At 48.1% G+C, this 18,530-nt stretch overlaps 1 protein-coding gene across 2 annotated transcripts; it reads right to left on the reverse strand.

Moving 5' to 3' along the window:
• Nucleotides 1-924: 924 nt before the first annotated feature.
• Nucleotides 925-17,097, reverse strand: SEC22C (SEC22 homolog C, vesicle trafficking protein). Of its 2 annotated transcripts, none has more exons than XM_087711812.1 (7): nucleotides 17,014-17,097; nucleotides 11,913-12,122; nucleotides 8,971-9,134; nucleotides 6,391-6,570; nucleotides 5,477-5,595; nucleotides 4,412-4,477; nucleotides 925-1,266 (listed from the first exon to the last, which is right to left on the reverse strand). In XM_087711812.1, the coding sequence occupies exons 2-7, from the start codon at nucleotides 12,092-12,094 to the stop codon at nucleotides 1,066-1,068; spliced, it is 912 nt and encodes a 303-aa protein (XP_087567938.1). In that variant the 5' UTR covers nucleotides 12,095-12,122; nucleotides 17,014-17,097; the 3' UTR covers nucleotides 925-1,065. The 2 variants fall into 2 exon arrangements, with proteins under 2 accessions (XP_087567938.1, XP_087567939.1); XM_087711813.1 differs by having other exon boundaries at nucleotides 16,919-17,056.
• Between the last annotated feature and the right edge of the window lie 1,433 nt (nucleotides 17,098-18,530).

The following is an 18,530-nucleotide window of genomic DNA, read 5'->3' on the forward strand; positions in this document are numbered from 1 at the left end:
ATTGATGTTTCTTGTATTATTATTATTATTATTATTATTATTATTATTATTATTATTATTATTATTCCGTGTAAACACCTGTATGTAGAAACTCTGCCAAAATCTAGATAGATGAGAAAATTCTACAAAAAAATGCCATAATGAACATGAAACTGTGTAACCAAGTTTTAATCCAAAATGAGGAGCAGGCTATATGTGCAGGAAACATTTACAGGATATTATCTGAAGGCACCTTCGCCCTCATTGTTGTTTCAAGGCTGTGGCCTTCTCTACCCACAGCTCAATATAAATACATTTATCTACAATTTCGTCTAACGCAGACGAGATTCAAGTCAGTTTCCCAAACGATTCCTCCCCCAAATAATATAATAATAAATTATATATGCATTATGACAGCAATGGCCCACTTTGGCTGTATGTCTGTATGTCTATATATATATACATATAAACCCTAAAATGCTTGGTGAATAATCTTGTGCTTTAAACGGGGGAGGTAAATTCCCCCCCCCCCAAAATGGTTGCAACCAAGTTCCAATGCTCAACTTTGGAGGAAGCTTAGGATTTTGGGAGTATTCAGTGCATCTGATTTTTTTTTCCCCAGGTTGATTTTCCCAGATTATCAGTATGTAAGTGGCTTTCTGTTCTCCACTTGAAAGGAACAGCAACAATAACAAAATAAAAAATAAAAAATAAAAATGGATGGAAAATCCAGACGGCAGCCTCAAAAACTCTTGAATTTCTACTTGAATCCAGAGCAGGGAGCGTCTTCTTCAGGGCACACATCCTGCGTCCTTTTCTCGGATTAAACAAATTAATCCACAACGATTGCAAGCTTCCTTTCTTTAGACGGTTATTTCCTTTGCTGCCTGTCACAGGTCTAAAAAAATAATAATAATAGTGCTTTTCTTTCTTTTTCTTTTTTTTTGCATTATTTTGAGCAAGGACGGAAAGAAAAAAACAACCGCCAGATTTACGAGTCAATCTGCTCAGAGCGGATAGGTTTGAAAGCTGAGACTTTTTCCCCCCCAAAATGACCCGTTCTGGGATGTCGTGGGGTGTCCTTTCTCACACCCCCAAATCCAGGGGTTTCTCGGCCACCCGCCGGGTGAGGACCTGGTGAGAAGAAAAGGCCGCAACGGCCACGTGGAAGAGAATCTGCCAGTGGTTCCGTAATCCATATAGGTAGAGGTTGCAGAGGAAGACGGTCACGAATAGGATGGAGACTTTGGTCTTCCGGGCGGAAGTGTAGAACAGGTAGAGGTAACACTGCGAAAAATTAATTGTGAGGGAGGAAAAAAAAAAAGACAACTGTTAAGTAAGCAAGGATACAAATGTAATATAGGTAGTGTCTGGTTTGTGACGGCAATGGGGACCGGAATCGGTAAGCAACGTGGATGTAAAGTGCAACGGTTGTTATCATTGTTAAGTGAATCACTGTTGTTGCCTGTCGGCCAGCAGCCAAATCGGATGAGGAGGACAGGTGGGAGTCAGGTCCAGCATCGAGGCAACCTGAGAGCTCCGAGGGGGAAGAGGGAAGGGAGCTGGCAGAAAAAGAGAGAGAGACAAGGGCGGAGCCTGGGCAGCCCTCAGATGGAGAGTCAACACTCCCAGATCTGGAGGTGGCTGATGAGGAGGAGGAGGAACACCTGGGTCCAGTGTGCAGATGCACAAAAGACAGAGGGGAGAGGAGAGCAGTGGAAATCTATGGGCCGGTCCTTAAGATGGAAGAGCCACCTCTACTAGCAAAGCCCCACTCTAGCTCTGGGGATAAAAGGCAGAGGGCAGAGATGAATAGGTGTGCAGAAGACAGAGGGGAGAGGAGAGCAGTGGAAATCTATGGGCCGGTCCTTGGGATGGAAGAGCCAATGCTGCTAGCAGAGCCCCACCTTAGCTCTGGGGATAAAAGGCAGGGGGCAGAGATGAATAGGTGTGAAGACAGAGGGGAGAGGAGAGCAGAGGATATCTATGGGCCAGTCCTTGGGATGGAAGAGCCAATGCTGCTAGCAGAGCCCCACCCTAGCTCTGGGGATAAAAGGCAGGGAGCAGAGATGAATAGGTGTGCAGAAGACAGAGGGGAGAGGAGAGCAGAGGAAATCTATGGGCCGGTCCTCGGGATGGAAGAGCCGATGCTGCTAGCAGAGCCCCACCCTAGCTCTGGGGATAAAAGGAAGGGAGCAGAGATGAATAGGTGTGCAGAAGACAGAGGGGAGAGGAGAGCAGAGGAAATCTATGGGCCAGTCCTTGGGATGGAAGAGCCAATGCTGCTAGCAGAGCCCCACCCTAGCTCTGGGGATAAAAGGCAGGGGGCAGAGATGAATAGGTGTGCAGAAGACAGAGGGGAGAGGAGAGCAGAGGAAATCTATGGGCCGGTCCTCGGGATGGAAGAGCCGATGCTGCTAGCAGAGCCCCACCCTAGCTCTGGGGATAAAAGGCAGGGGGCGGAGATGAATAGGTGTGCAGAAGGCACAGGGGAGAGGAGAGCAGTGGAAATCTATGGGCCGGTCCTTGGGATGGAAGAGCCAATGCTGCTAGCAGAGCCCCACCGTAGCTCTGGGGATAAAAGGCAGGGGGCGGAGATGAATAGGTGTGGCAGACAACTATTCATCTCCCTGCTGGACAGACTTGATAGCCGTCGTTGAGAGAGAAACTTTTTGCAGGGGCTGCTGGTGCTCCTAATACAGGAATCTTTGAGTTCACTTCAGAGGGTTTGTCGTATTTGGGGAGCTGGGTCAGAACAATCACCCACAGGTCGTTAAGCGATGAGCCCACGTGGTTGCCATTTGCCACTTCCTGATGCTTCCCCAGTGACTTTGCTCATCAGAAATGGACAGAGGAGGTCGCAAATCGTAACTGTGTGCTAAAAGAACCAAGTACCTCTCATTCAGTGCAGACGCAAGTTTGAGGATTACCTGTATTAAAAATGTTATTAACTGGATTACAGCTAGTCCTCAATGTACGACCACGATTGAGACCAACATTTCTGTTGCTAAAATGGTAGTTAAAATGATGGTAGTTAAAAAAAGGGGGGGTTGGCTCATTTTACGACCTTTCTTGCCACCGTTGTTAAGTGAATCACTGCCGTTGATAAATTAGTATGGTTGTTAAGTGAATCTGGCTTCCCACTTGACTTTGCTAGTCAGAAGGTCGCAACCGTCATAAATAGGAGTCAGTTGCCAAGCGGCCAGATTTTGATCATGTGACCACGGGGATGCTAAAAATGGTCATGTGTGAAAAATGGTCATGTCATTTTTTCAGTCCCTTTTAACATTGAATGGTTGTTAAAACCAGCCAGCGATCTAAAACGAAAACGAGGCATTAAACTGAATTTACTCTCCTAAGGTTTTATATGAAGTCATCAAAATTCTTCGGTGGAAAGATCTAACTCTTAACAAGATCGCTAGGTCTTATCTCAACCCTTGCAAACTCTCGACGCAGAACATTAAAAAATCTTGATTTCTCAGAAATTGGATGCCAATTGGTTTACATTGTCAAATCTTAAATCGTTTTTAATTTTATGTTTTTTTCAGTGCCAGCACTGAAAATCTGCCAGTATCTGATTTACAGGCATCCTGAAGATAAAGAGATACGTATAGAAGAAACTGCTTTATAACAAATCCATGATAGGCTTTTGGTTATCAACTGATAAATCAGAGACTAGGTAGATTCTCAGTAATCCAGGCCACATTTCTCTTAAAAGTGTTTTTTTTTCCCTTTTCAAAAGGCAATAGGACTGTTCTTTATTTGAGAAAAAGAGGAAAGTTTTATATATTTGAGGAAGAAGAGGAAAATGTTTTATATATTATTCTCCTCCTCTTCCTCCTCCTCCTCCTCCTCCTCTTCTTCTTCATTTTCCTCCTCTTCCTTTCTGCAAACCCACCTTCCTTCTAGCCCTGCTGATGTTAACTAGTTGGGTCATGAAACATCTGCAAAAAAGCCACCGAGCTCAGAGGCCACCAAGGACCAAGGTGTATGTGTTCTATTAAGATGCAGCCTGTTGTGCCTTCAAATGGCTTCTACTGTACTGCCGTAAAATGTCTTCTGCTGTACAGCGCAGTGGAGTTGCCATGGTAACGGCTTCACAGTACTCCCCCAGGGGGCTCCCTCTGGCAAGGGGGAAAATCCAGCATTAGAAATTACGTTTGGTCCAGACGATTCCCCACTATAAATAAATACCCGGGGCAACACCGGGTTATCGGCTAGTAATGTATAAACAAAACTGATGAAGCTTCTTGAATAGGAAGCAAACCGTGTTTCTCCTCTTCCTTCAATTAAAAAACAGTCTAGTTGCCTTTTGAGAGAGAAAAACAAGGCACCTTTGTGGTCAATGAAGGTATTTCAGCAAGCTGAGGAACCTTTAAGTCATTTAAATCCCCCCCCACCCAAAAAAACAGAAAATATATAAGATACTCACCAAACCGAAGCAGGACAGGAAAGGCAGCAGAAACGCTACGACGTTCCTAATTTCTTGCCCATCTTCCTAGGGGAAGAAGAATTAAAAGGGTCAAATTAAATTTCAAGGTCAAATTGAGTCAGCCAATGCAACGAAAAACAGATCCAGTGAAACGTTAACCATGGTTCCCCCCCCCTCCTTTTTAAAGCAGATACTTTGGCACCCCTGGGGCAGGATCTGAATTAGTTACCCTACAGGCAGTCCTTGCCTTCTGACTGTAATGGAGCCTGCCCATTAGGGTCGCAAGTTGAGGCAGCTGTTAACTGGAGTGACCACCGATCATCTCATTTAACAACCGACACTGCTATGCTCCCTGATGTGGTGGTTAATCAAGCATAAAGGTCATTAAGCAGAGCACAGAGAAATCCAGGGGTGAAGGGGGGCCCTAGGTGGGACTAGAACTCACCGTCTCCTGGTGATTGGCCCAAAGTCACCCAGCTGGCTTTCATACCTAAGGCAGGACTAGAACTCTCCATCTCCTAGTGATTGGCCCAAAGTCACCCAGCTGGCTTTCACACCTAAGGTGGGACTAGAACTCACCATCTCCTGGTGATTGGCCCAAAGTCATCCAGCTGGCTTTCATACCTAAGGCAAGACTAGAACTCTCCATCTCCTAGTGATTGGCCCAAAGTCACCCAGCTGGCTTTCATATCTAAGGCAGGACTAGAACTCACCGTCTCCTGGTGATTGGCCCAAAGTCACCCAGCTGGCTTTCATACCTAAGGCAGGACTAGAACTCTCCATCTCCTAGTGATTGGCCCAAAGTCACCCAGCTGGCTTTCACACCTAAGGTGGGACTAGAACTCACCATCTCCTGGTGATTGGCCCAAAGTCACCCAGCTGGCTTTCATACCTAAGGCAGGACTAGAACTCTCCGTCTCCTGGTGATTGGCCCAAAGTCACCCAGATGGAGTTCATGGCTAAAGTTGGGACTAGAACTCTCCATCTCCTGGATTCTAAGCCAGCACCTTCTTCACCAGTGGTCCAAACTGACTCTCTTGGCCCCCAAATTAGCAGCCCAGTTACCTGCCACGCATATTCCGCCAGATGAACCCCTCGGATGAGGTTGAGCGCACCGCACATGATGTTGAGGATGAGAGAGAGGATCCCCAAAGAAGAGATGGGCTGCATCCGGCAAGCAGGAGCTACAGGGGAATCAGAAAAGGAATTGACAGCTTTGACTCCTTCAAAGTGTCTTCCACTATTTCCCCCCCACACACACACACACTTTTCTTTCAAAGCGCTTTAAATCCACAAAAATTAAAACAAGGACTTCCCTCTGTTGTTACTATTATTATTATTATTTTTCTTCACTGGCCAGTGTAGTATTTCCTGCTCCCCGGTAAACGGCTCTCTCCAAACCGCAAAGCAACCCCCACAGCTAGCTGTCAATAGCCATCAAAAAAAGGCTTTTAATCCACAAAGAATAGAAGAAGGTAAGGAGAATGGAGACTTCCTTTCAGTGGCTGATATTTTTCCCCCCCCCTTCACTTCCAAATTGCAGAACACAGAAACCCTCTGAGGTTTTGGTGCTTTAACCTCCCTCCTCTGCAACCTTTTTTTCAATGACATTCCCTGAAAAAATGAATGTATCTGTGTCGTTTTAACATGTCATATTTTATTTTTATTTCCTTTCTTTTCCCTTCTGTAAGCCGCCCGGAGCCCTCCGGGATTGGGCGGCCTATAAATAAAATTAAACTTACAAACGTAAACTTACAAAGCCAGTTAGCTGCTAATTCCGCTCCGGGACACTTTTTAAGATTTAAGATCGCGTTTTTTTTTCTTTTTTCTGTGGACTGACCAATCACTCACCTGGGTTCAAAGAGGAAAGGACATCCAGCAAAGGTGGAGATTGAACCCTTTTTGGTAGGGAATTTACAACTCTTCTTTAGGCTTCTGCCATTATTTCAGTCGGCTGATAAAAGCTACCCGTAACTCACCTGCCTCGAGGTGGACTTCCGCCCGGCCGTTCACCATCCCGTTGACCAGTTCCATGTCTTCCCAGCTGACGAGGGCCGGAGGCCGCAGGCGAAGCTCCTCCTGCATTTTGGCAACGTCGAACTTCGGCTGAGCGCAGTTGGTGTGGTTGAATTGGTTTTGGGTTTTCTGGATGACGCTGTCTGCGCGGCAAAAAGACAACGAGAACTTTATCTGAAAATAAGAAAATACCGGAGCGCATTTCGCAAAAGCCCACCCACCCACCCCCGCCCCCCGGATGGAGCTTGGCACTTTACAGGGGTCGAACCACACCTGGAGATTAGAGGTAGTCCTCGACTTACGACCCCAACGGAGCCCAAAGTTTCTGTTGCTAAGTGAGACGTTTGTTTTAGAGAGCTTTTGCCCCGTTTCATTCCACTGCAGTCGTTAAGTTTTAGCCACAGTGTTGTAGAGCGAATCTGGGGTTCCCCCATTGCCTCTGCTTATCAGAAGGTCGCAAAAGTGGGTCGTGTGACACCCCCCCCTCCAGGACACAGTGACGGTCATAAATAGGAGTCAGTTACCAAGCGTTCGAATTTTGATCACCTGAGCATGCAACGGTCCTAAGTGTAAAAAACGGCCATCGGTCAATTTTTCAGTGCTGTTTGTTAAGTTCGAACAGTCAGTAAGCGAACCGTTGCAAGTCGAGAACTATTTGTATCTTACTATCAGTTATCTTGATCCATTCCAGTCAGGCTTCAGGCCTGGCTACAGCACAGAAACCGCTTTAGTCGCATTGACCGATGATCTCTGGAGAGCCAGGGATGGAGGCCATGCCTCCATCCTGGTACTCCTTGACCTCTCAGCGGCTTTCGATACCATCAACCATGGTATCCTTCTGCGACGACTGCGGGAGGTGGGGGTGGGAGGCACTGTTTTACGGTGGTTCTCCTCTTACCTCTCGGACAGGTCGCAGTCGGTGTTAGTCGGAGGGCAGAGATCGACCCCCAGGCCCCTAACATATGGGGTGCCGCAGGGTTCGGTCCTGTCCCCCCTTCTTTTTAACATCTACATGAAACCGCTGGGCGAGATCATTCGACGGCACGGGATAAAATACCATCAATACGCGGACGATACACAGTTGTATCTGTCCGCCCCGTGCCAACTCAATGAAGCGATGGACGTGATGAGCCAGGGCCTTGAAGCCGTTAGAGACTGGATGGGGGTTAACAAGCTTGTACTCAATCCAGATAAAACCGAGTGGCTGCTGTGCTTCCCTCCCACTAATTGGCCAAGTGTTCCATCTCTCAGGCTGGGGGGTCAAATACTACGCCCCTCAGATAGGGTCCGCAACTTGGGAGTCCTCCTGGACCCACAGCTGACTTTTGAACACCATTTGTCGGCTGTGACCAGGGGGGCATTTGCCCAGGTTCGCCTGGTGCGCCAGTTGCGACCCTACCTGAACCGGGAGGCTCTCACAACAGTCACTCGTGCCCTTGTGACCTCTGGGCTGGAATACTGCAATGTGCTCTACATGGGGCTGCCCTTGAAGAGCATTCGGCGACTTCAGCTGGTCTAGAATGCGGCCGCGCGAGCGATCGTGGGTGCACCTCGTTTCACCCACGTAACACCTATCCTCCGCGAGCTGCACTGGCTACCTGTCGATCTCCGAGTGCGCTTCAAGGTGCTACTTGTCACCTACAAAGCCCTGCATGGTATTGGATCTGGGTACTTGAGAGACCGCCTACTGCCAATTACCTCCACGCGACCTTTTAGATCTCATCGATTAGGCCTCCTCCGAGTTCCATCTGCCGGTCAATGCCGACTGGCAACTACGCGGAGGAGAGCCTTCTTGGTGGCTGCTCCGACCCTCTGGAACGAACTCCCCGTGGAGATTCGTACCCTCACCACCCTCCAGGCCTTCCGCGTAGCCCTTAAGTCCTGGCTGTCCCGACAGGCCTGGGGCTAAAGATTTCAACCCCACTCGAATTGTATGACTGTTGTGTTTTTAATGATGTATTGTTTTTCATGTTTGTGACTTGTTTGTCCTCCCTTCCCCTTGAGTTGTGAGCCGCCCTGAGTCCCCCCAGGGAAAAGGGCGGCATATAAATAAAGCATCTCAAATCTCTCAAATCTCAAATCTTATTTCCAGAAAACCTGGAAGATTAGCTAAGGGCCATGATGGTGAAACCTGTGGCATGCAGAGTCGTCTCTGAGGGCATGGCCAATTGTCGCCCCAGCTCAGCGGGAGTCAGGTGCGCATGCGCACAGGGGGATGCATGCGCATGGGGCACGGTGCACGCAGAGAGGGTTTCCCCGTTCAGGCCAATTATTCTTTGCTACGAACCTGCGCAAATAAACTATTCCTTCCCTGAAGAGCTGGCTTGCATGTCCTGTTTTTTCTACAACAGGTGCTCTCTGAACCTGGTTGCCTTCTTACAGACATTTCATGACCCAACTACCGAACATCACCAGGGCCAGAAGTGGAATGTCTGCAAGAAAACAACCATGGTAAGAGAGCACCTCACAGCAATGACATGCTAAATTCCCCCGTCCCCTGTCCCCCCAGAAGAGAAAGACACAAAGGCAAACCAACAACATACCGAATTCGAGGAAAGCGTACGGCCTGGAAGCCAGGCTGACACTGGTGGCATTGTAGGACATGGCAAATTTAGACCGGAGCTCTTCCAGGAAACAGAAGGCCATCACCGCGGGGTAACTGCTGATGGCAATGCAGGTACAGGAGATGCCCCCAGCGGTGTGGAAGCTGAGAAAGAAAAGATCTAGGATTAACCTGAGAGTTCAGTGGGGAACCACAAGCAGTGTGTGTGTGTATGTGTGTGTGAAGAGGTGGCTCAGTGGCTAAGACGCTGAGCTTGTCGATCAGAAAGGTCGGCAGTTTGGCAGTTCGAATCCCCAGGGCCGCGTAACAGAGCGAGCTCCTGTGACTTGTCCCAGCTTCTGCCAACCTAGCAGTTCGAAAGCAGGTAAACAATGCAAGTAGAAAAACAGGAACCACCTTTGGTGGGAAGGGAACAGCATTCCGCGCTCCTTCGGCATTGAGTCATGCCGGCCACGTGACCACGGAGACATCTTCGGACAGCACTGGCTCTTCGGCTTTGAAACAGAGATGAGAACCGCCCCCTAGAGTCAGGAACGACTGGCACATACGTGCGAGGGGAACCTTTACCTTTACTATATAAAGGAAGGTATTTCACAGTGGGGGAGATCCTATGGAAAATGCTCACCTGCCTACAGGTAGGAGGCTGACACAGCAACATAAATTAAGGGGTTCCATTATGGTTATAAGTTGGGGGCCCCAAGGCAAAGGAAATCCTCAACTTACGTTTGTTTAGTAACTGTTCAAAGTTACAATGGCACTGAAAACAGTGACTTACGACCATTTCCCCACACTTATGACCGTTGCAGCATCCCCAGGGTCACATGATCAAAATTCGGGCACTTGACAATTGGTTCCTATTTATGAAGAGTGGCTGTGTCCTGGGGTCCTATGATCACCTTTTAGCAACCTCCATAGCAAGCAAGGTCAGCGGTGAAGCCAGATTGACTTTATTAACTGTGTTACTAACCTAACAACTGCAGTGATTCACTTAACAAAAGTGGCAAGGGAAGACGTAAAATGGAACAAACTTAACAAACGTCTCATTTAACAACATAAATTTTGCTATGGGCTCAATTGTGGCTGTCAAGTCAAGACCTCTCTGTGCAAGATGAATTTCTATTTCCCGATGCTAGATGGCGCTATGGTTTTAGGATTATATCTGTAGAATGTGTTTTTATTGCTTGACTAAGGCGTTGCCCCTGGTATTTATTTATAGTGGGGAAATGTGCGGACCAACTGTAATTTCTAATGTTGGATTTTCCCCCTTACCAGAGGGAGCCTCCTTGTAGAGTACCGTGAAGCCGTTACCATGGCAACTCCACTGCGCTGTACAGTAGAATCCATTTTACGGCAGTACAGTGGAAGCCATTTTAAGACACAACAGGATGTATCTTAACAGAACACACACACTGAGGAGTGTTAGGGGTACCTTACTGCCACAGTATTTGTTTCCAGAGATTAAGTCATCTGTGTACCAAGTTTGGTTGAAATTGCTTGAGGCGTTCCAGAGTTCTGATGAACATACACACAGACATACACACACACACACACACACACTTTTATATACCCTGTTTCCCTGAAAATAAGACTTCCCCAGATAATAAGCCCAATTGGGCTTTTGAGCGCTTGGGCTAAAATAAGCCCTCCCCAAAAATATTTGTGAAACACGTTATATAGAAGAAGAAGAAGAAGGAGAAGGAGAAGGAGAAGGAGAAGGAGAAGGAGAAGAGAAGGAGGAGGAGAAGGAGGAGGAGGAGGAGGAGGAGGAGGAGGAGGAAAGAGAAGAAGAGGAGGAGGAGGAGGAAGGAGAAGAAGAGGAGGAGGAAGAAGAAGGAGAAGAGGAGGAGGAGGAGGAGGGGAGGGAGGAGAAGAAGAAGAAGAAGAGGAGGAGGAAGGAGAAGAAGAGGAGGAGGAGGAGGAAGGAGAAGAAGAGGAGGAGGAGGAAGAGGAGGAAGAAGAAGGAGAAGAAGAGGAGGAGGAGGAGGGAGGAGGAGGAGGAGGAGGAGGAGGAGGAGAAGACGACGATGACTGTGGGGTCCTTGCTGCTCTCTGAATTTCGTAGCTTTCTTGCAGATGTTTCATGACCCAACTGATTAACATCAGCAGGTTTGGAAGGGAGTGGGGTTTGCAGAGAGGAGGAGGGGGAATAGGAGGAGAAGAAGACGAAGACAAAGAAGAAGAAAGATTGGTACCAATAGCAATAGCGCTTAGACATATACCGCTTCATAGTGCTTTTACAGCCCCCTCTAAGCAGTTTATAGCCTCTTCCCCCAACAATCTGGGTCCTCATTTTAGTGACCTCAGAAGGATGGAAAGCTGAGTCAACTTTAAGCCGCTTAGGATTGAACTGCTGGCAATGGGCAGTGAGTAAGTCCTTGCAGTGCTTCATTCTAACCACTGCGCCACCACAGCACTGGATTATGTGTACAGGTAGTCCTCAATTTACAACAATTCATTTAGTGACCGTCCAAAGTTGCAACTGAAAAGGTGACGGTGCATTTTTCACACTTACGACCGTTGAGGCATCCCAAGCGGCCGCACACAATCAAAATTCACACACTTGGCAAGCGGTTCGTATTCATGACGGTCGCAATGTCCTAATGGCCACGTAATTACGTGACGAGCAAAGTCAAAAGGGGAAGCCAAGATTCACTTAACAACCGTCTTACTAATTTACTAACAATTGCAGTGGTTCACTTAACAAGCTGTGGCCAAAAAAAAAAAAAAAAAAAGGTCGTATAATGGGGCAAAGCTCACTTATCAAGTGTTTCACTTAGCCACATTAATCTTGGTGTCAAGTTTTGGTCGTAAGCTGAGGACTACCTGTATTTATTCGCTCTTTCGTAAGTCAATCAGAATGACCCAAAACAATACAACGAAGGCATAAAACGGGACTAGGTGGTAGGCAAGAGAATGACTTACTGTATACTGAGGTCACGCTCTTTGGCCGTGCCGCGTTCTGGATACTGTGTCAGGACGGAGGACAGGATGTTGAGTCTCTTCCTGCATTCCAAAAACTGAGGGTCTAGGTGGAAATCGCTGGACGCCGAGAGGGGAAGTCCGTCCTTTATCCGCACCACGCAAGTGAAGAGGATCATGGACATCCTCCGAAGGAGAACTCACAGGGACATCCTGGGAGGGGGGAAAAAAAGGGAATTTGAGACAATCTGGGCTCCACATTGCTCTTCGACCCGTTGATGCAGATGATTAAAAAAACCAATTTTTTTATTCCACTTACGATGATTTGGTTAGAGCAGTGGTGTCAAACTCAAAGCCAGGGTGCTGGGTCTGGCCTCCAGGAGCGCCATGGGAATAGCTAAGGAATGGCCCACAGCCCTCCAGGGCTCCGTTTTTGCTAACAGAGGGTTGCAGGAGGCGGTTGCAGCCGAAAATGGAGCTCAGGAGCCCATTTTCACTGGCAGAGGGTTGCAGGAGGCAGTTGCAGCCAAAAATGGAGCTCAGGAGCCCATTTTCACTGGCAGAGGGTTGCAGGAGGCGGCCGCAGCCAAAAACGGAACTGGGGAACCTGTTTTCACTGGCAGAGGGCTGCAGGAGGCAGTCGCAGCCGAAAATGGAGCTCAGGAGCCCATTTTCACTGGCAGAGGGCTGCAGGAGGCGGTCGCAGCTGAAAATGGAGCTCAGGAGCCCATTTTCACTGGCAGAGGGCTGCAGGAGGCGGTCGCAGCTGAAAATGGAGCTCAGGAGCCCATTTTCACTGGCAGAGGGCTGCAGGAGGCAGTCGCAGCCGAAAATGGAGCTCAGGAGCCCATTTTCACTGGCAGAGGGCTGCAGGAGGCGGTCGCAGCCAAAAATGGAGCTCAGGAGCCCATTTTCACTGGCAGAGGGCTGCAGGAGGCAGTCGCAGCCGAAAATGGAGCTCAGGAGCCCATTTTCACTGGCAGAGGGTTGCAGGAGGCGGCCGCAGCCAAAAACGGAACTGGGGAACCTGTTTTCACTGGCAGAGGGTTGCAGGAGGCGGTCGCAGCCAAAAATGGAGCTCAGGAGCCCATTTTCACTGGCAGAGGGCTGCAGGAGGCAGTCGCAGCCGAAAATGGAGCTCAGGAGCCCATTTTCACTGGCAGAGGGTTGCAGGAGGCGGCCGCAGCCAAAAACGGAACTGGGGAACCTGTTTTCACTGGCAGAGGGTTGCAGGAGGCAGTTGCAGCCAAAAATGGAGCTCAGGAGCCCATTTTCACTGGCAGAGGGTTGCAGGAGGCGGCCGCAGCCAAAAACGGAACTGGGGAACCTGTTTTCACTGGCAGAGGGCTGCAGGAGGCAGTCGCAGCCGAAAATGGAGCTCAGGAGCCCATTTTCACTGGCAGAGGGCTGCAGGAGGCGGTCGCAGCTGAAAATGGAGCTCAGGAGCCCATTTTCACTGGCAGAGGGCTGCAGGAGGCGGTCGCAGCTGAAAATGGAGCTCAGGAGCCCATTTTCACTGGCAGAGGGCTGCAGGAGGCAGTCGCAGCCGAAAATGGAGCTCAGGAGCCCATTTTCACTGGCAGAGGGCTGCAGGAGGCGGTCGCAGCTGAAAATGGAGCTCAGGAGCCCATTTTCACTGGCAGAGGGCTGCAGGAGGCGGTCGCAGCTGAAAATGGAGCTCAGGAGCCCATTTTCACTGGCAGAGGGCTGCAGGAGGCAGTCGCAGCCAAAAATGGAGCTCAGGAGCCCATTTTCACTGGCAGAGGGCTGCAGGAGTCAGTCGCAGCCAAAAATGGAGCTCAGGAGCCCATTTTCACTGGCAGAGGGCTGCAGGAGGCAGTCGCAGCCGAAAATGGAGCTCAGGAGCCCATTTTCACTGGCAGAGGGTTGCAGGAGGCGGCCGCAGCCAAAAACGGAACTGGGGAACCTGTTTTCACTGGCAGAGGGCTGCAGGAGGCGGTCGCAGCCAAAAATGGAGCTCAGGAGCCCATTTTCACTGGCAGAGGGTTGCAGGAGGCAGTCGCAGCCGAAAATGGAGCTCAGGAGCCCATTTTCACTGGCAGAGGGTTGCAGGAGGCGGCCGCAGCCAAAAACGGAACTGGGGAACCTGTTTTTCACTGGCAGAGGGTTGCAGGAGGCAGTTGCAGCCAAAAATGGAGCTCAGGAGCCCATTTTCACTGGCAGAGGGTTGCAGGAGGCGGCCGCAGCCAAAAACGGAACTGGGGAACCTGTTTTCACTGGCAGAGGCTGCAGGAGGCAGTCGCAGCCGAAAATGGAGCTCAGGAGCCCATTTTCACTGGCAGAGGGCTGCAGGAGGCGGTCGCAGCTGAAAATGGAGCTCAGGAGCCCATTTTCACTGGCAAGAGGGTTGCAGGAGGCGGTCGCAGCCGAAAACGAAACTGGGGAACCCGTTTTCGCTGGCAGAGGGTTGCAGGCGGCGGCCGCAGCTGAAAACGGAGCTCGGGAGCCCATTTTTGCTGGCAGAGCACTTGGGCTACCCAACTCAAGTGACCATGCCCCATGGCCATGCCTCCCCACCCCGTGGCCATGCCCCCTGGCCACTCCACCGCCCCCAGGTCAACCACAACCCTGATGTGGCCCTCAATGAAATCAAGTTTGACACCCCTAGTTTAGAGAGTTACAGCTGTTCATTGTGACGCTCGAACCTAAGCATTGAAAAGTTGACATGATCTTTTTTCACACTTATGACCATTGCTACCTCCCTGTGGGTACGTGATTGAAATACTGAGGGTTGGCAACTGACTCGTATTTTTAATGGTCGCAGTGTGTCACGGGATTCTCCTTTGCGACCTTCTGACAAAGCAAAGCCAATTAGGAAGCCAGATTCACTTAACAACCGTGTTGGTAACTTAACAACTGCAGCAATTCAATTAACAACGGTGGCAAAAAAAAAAAGACCGTAAAACAAGCGAAAGCTCGCTTAGCAAGCATCCAATTTTTGATCACGTGACTTGCCACAAAGGTCATTAAGTGTGAAAAATTATCAACACCGTTTTCAGTGCTGTTCTAACTTTGGTCACTAAACGAATGGTTGTTAAGTTGAGGACTACCCGTACGTCTGCAGATAAGCCTATCCACAGATAAGTTGAACCTTATACTGTGGAACTGCAAGTTGTCCTCGGCTAACAACCATAATTGGACCCAAAATTATCTAGCTAAGTGAGAAATTTGTTAAGTGAATTTTGCCCCATTTTACGACCTTTCTTGCCACAGTTAAATTAACCACTGTTGTCAGGTTAGTAACATGGTTGTTAAGTAAATCTGGCTTCCCCGTGGCTGCAGGTGTGAAAAATGGTCGTAAGTTACCTTTTTCCAGTGCCGTTTGTAACTTTGAACAGTCACAAAATGAATTGTTGTAAGTGAGGTCCATTTGTATTTTGGAAGCTAAACTTCCCAGGGTATCCACAGGTCATTCTCAGCCCAGCCCTCCCTCCTGGGTGATTGTTGTTGTAGGGAAAATCAGAGGAGGGAGGAGTATTGGGTAAGTTGGCTAGTTTGAATTTTTTATAAAAATAATAAAGGTGGTGAATATATATTAAACGGCTGAATAAGCATACACAGAAGTAATTATAACCTGGACATAATTTTTTTTAAAGATCCGTAAAGAAAACATTGGTTTCAAATCTCAAAGCATATCGAGCAGAATAGCTGCCTTTTATCTAACCTTAACAGTTGGAAAAATAATGAATGCACCAGGTTGCCCAAAATTCCAGCCCTCTCACTGAAAATGTAGGCTTTTCTCCCTGACCTGCAATGACCTCCATTCCGAAGGTTGCATCAAGTTCTATTCAGCCTCCTAGGATCCTGAAATGTCTCAAAATTATTTAAATTATTCCTTTAATGGGCAAGTCGACTTATGATCCAAGAGAAAACCCCAAAATTTCAGTTTCTAGGCAAGACAGTGGTTGAGATCTGCTCCATTTTACAACCTTTCTCGCCTTACGCTATTGTTAAGTTAGCCACATGGTCATTAAACAAATCCGGCTTTCCCCACTGACTTTTGCTGGCCAGAAGGTCGCCTCAGAAGGTCGCACGTGAGCCCAGGGACACTGCGGTGGTCGTAAATATGAGTCAGTTTACAGTTTACAAACAAGCTGGGAGATCAAACCTGAATTTTGATCAGGTGACGGTTGTTAAGTGGGACAAAACAGTCTTCAGTCATTTTTTTTCCAGCGCCGCTGTAACTTCCAACGGTCAATAAACAATAGTTAAGTCGATGACTGACTAATTTGTTTAACATATAAATAATTTGGGTTGGAATAAATATATAAATGATTCGGTGACTGGAGGGGGGAGGCATTTGACATTTTTAAAAGCCCCACCACATAATAAAGAACTACCGAAGTGGTTCCCAAACTTGGCAACTTTAAGACTTGTGGACTTCAACTCCCAGAATTCTCCAGAGCTGGCTGGAGAATTCTGGGAGTTGAAGTCCACAAGTCTTAAAGTTGCCAAGTTTGGGAACCACTGAACTACCGTATTTAACACACATACACACCCGCGAGGAAGCAACAATACAACCCAATTCCAATGTTTTTTTTTATGAATACCATTAATACATTTATTTTTTATTAAAAATCTTGGAAAGTGCGCATGCGCGGCTTAGCTTGGCCTTGGGCGCAAGTGAGAGCCCCTCCCCACTAGCAAAACTTGGCAGAAAGTGCCCACCACCACCACAAAGGCTGGTCTGCCAATCAGAAAAGGCCTCAAAATGCGATCCCAAAAATAGTTTGTTCTCCCAATTTTTGCTACGGGGGGAAAGGGGCTCCCACTAGCACCCATGGCCAAGCTAAGCCGCGCATGCGCACTTTCTGGCAAGTTCTGGGGTTGGGGTTCACTGGAACCTAGGGACAAGCTCAGCTGCGCATGCGCCCTGGGCTGCAGCCAGGTACGGGGTGGTGGAGGTCCCAAACCGCCCTCCCAACAACCAGGCGAGGTAAGGCTGCAACACGGGCGTTCTGCGAGCCCCCACGACTCCGGCTGCCCACCCGCTTGACGCCGTGGGGCCGAGACTGCCCGTTCCAGCCAGGAGAAGGGGAGGAAAAAAAAAAGGCCTCAGCCGTTCCCGCGACGCCGCTCCCACCTCGCCTCTCTCGCTTCTGGCCTCGCTGCCGCGTCGGAAGAGGCTGCCATCACAACAAATGCCCTCCGCCCCGCCCACTTCCAGTCACGGAGAAGACGTGGGCGGCCAGAGCGGCTGCGGGAACCATCGAGAGGCGACCGCGAGAGAGTCGAGGACCCTGATAAGCCTTAAGGGAGTGAACCATAGACCCTCGCAGAAGTGCCAAAGATTGGGAGGTGTAGCTACTCGAGAGATGAAAATCGCTTTTTTTTTTTTTGGCAGGGAACCCAAAGTTCACAGGCACGTTTTCCTGTTGTGATGTTCTCTATATTTAGATCAGTGTTTCTCAACCTTGGCTGCTTGAAGGGTGGACTTCAACTCCCAGAATCCCTAACTTGTCAGGATAGAAAATAGTGATTTAGATCAGAGGTCTCCAACCTTGGCAACTTTAAAACTTGTGGACTTCTGGGAAAAGGAAGTCCACAAGTCTTAAAGTTGCCAAGATTGGAGACCTGATTTAGATCTCTCTTTCCTCCCTCCCTTCTCCCTCTGTTATATTTTTCCTTTCTTCCTCTCTAGTCCTTTCCCTTTTCTCTTTTCACCCTTCCTTCCTTCCTTTTCTTTCTCATGGTGATACTTACAGAGAGAGTTTTCAATCTCTGAAGGTTCTGAAGAGAATGGATAGCCATATCTGAAAGATTTTGTTCCTGTATATTGAGGACTGGATTAGATCTTCTTAGGAGATGCAGCTTCAGAGTTGTTTATGGTTTTATGAAGCTACTTTCTTTATATCATTATAAATCAGGGATTCGACTTAAATAAATCCTTGCCTTTACACCAAGAACCATTCTAACAGAATTATCCGATCCTTCATTTGAGTCTTCTGATTTGGCTTGAGTGGTCAATTTTTCCCAGATTCCCAAAGCAATAAAAACTTTTGTGAAACCATTGTTCAATAAAGTTTATTCAAGTGAAGACCCAAGCTGGGAGAGATATGTAAACCGAAGCATCTTAAGTTTGAAATTAATACAGGAACTCTCAAATATTACTGACCATTCCAACTTACAACAGTGCTGAAAAAGCGACTTATGACTATTTTTCACATTTGCAACCATTGCAGCATCCCCTTGGTCATGTGATCAATATTCAGATGCTTGGCAATTGACACATATTTATGACTGTCCTGGGGTCACGTTTTGCAACCTTTTGACAAGCAATGTCAATGGGGAAGTCACTTTCACTAACGAACGTGTTACTAACTTAGCAACAGCAGTGATTCCCTTAACTTTGGCAAGAAAGGTCGTAAAACAATAAATAAATAAAATTCACTGAACAACTGTTCAGGACCGGAAATTTGTTCACAATGTGGCCTTTATATTAAAAATAATAATAATACTTGGAGCAGATTTCTGCAATGCTGTGTGGTATTCTGCACAATGGATTAAGAACTTTATTTGGCATTTGGTCTTAAAAGGAGGCCTTTGTTTCAGGTTAGGCAAGTAATAGCAGATCTGATAACACATTTAAACTTAGCATTT

The sequence above is a fragment of the Thamnophis sirtalis genome, unplaced genomic scaffold (assembly GCF_051295495.1).
Source record: "Thamnophis sirtalis isolate CommonGarterSnake01/CBP01778 unplaced genomic scaffold, rThaSir2_p1.2 scaffold_4, whole genome shotgun sequence".
NCBI lineage: Eukaryota > Metazoa > Chordata > Lepidosauria > Squamata > Natricidae > Thamnophis > Thamnophis sirtalis.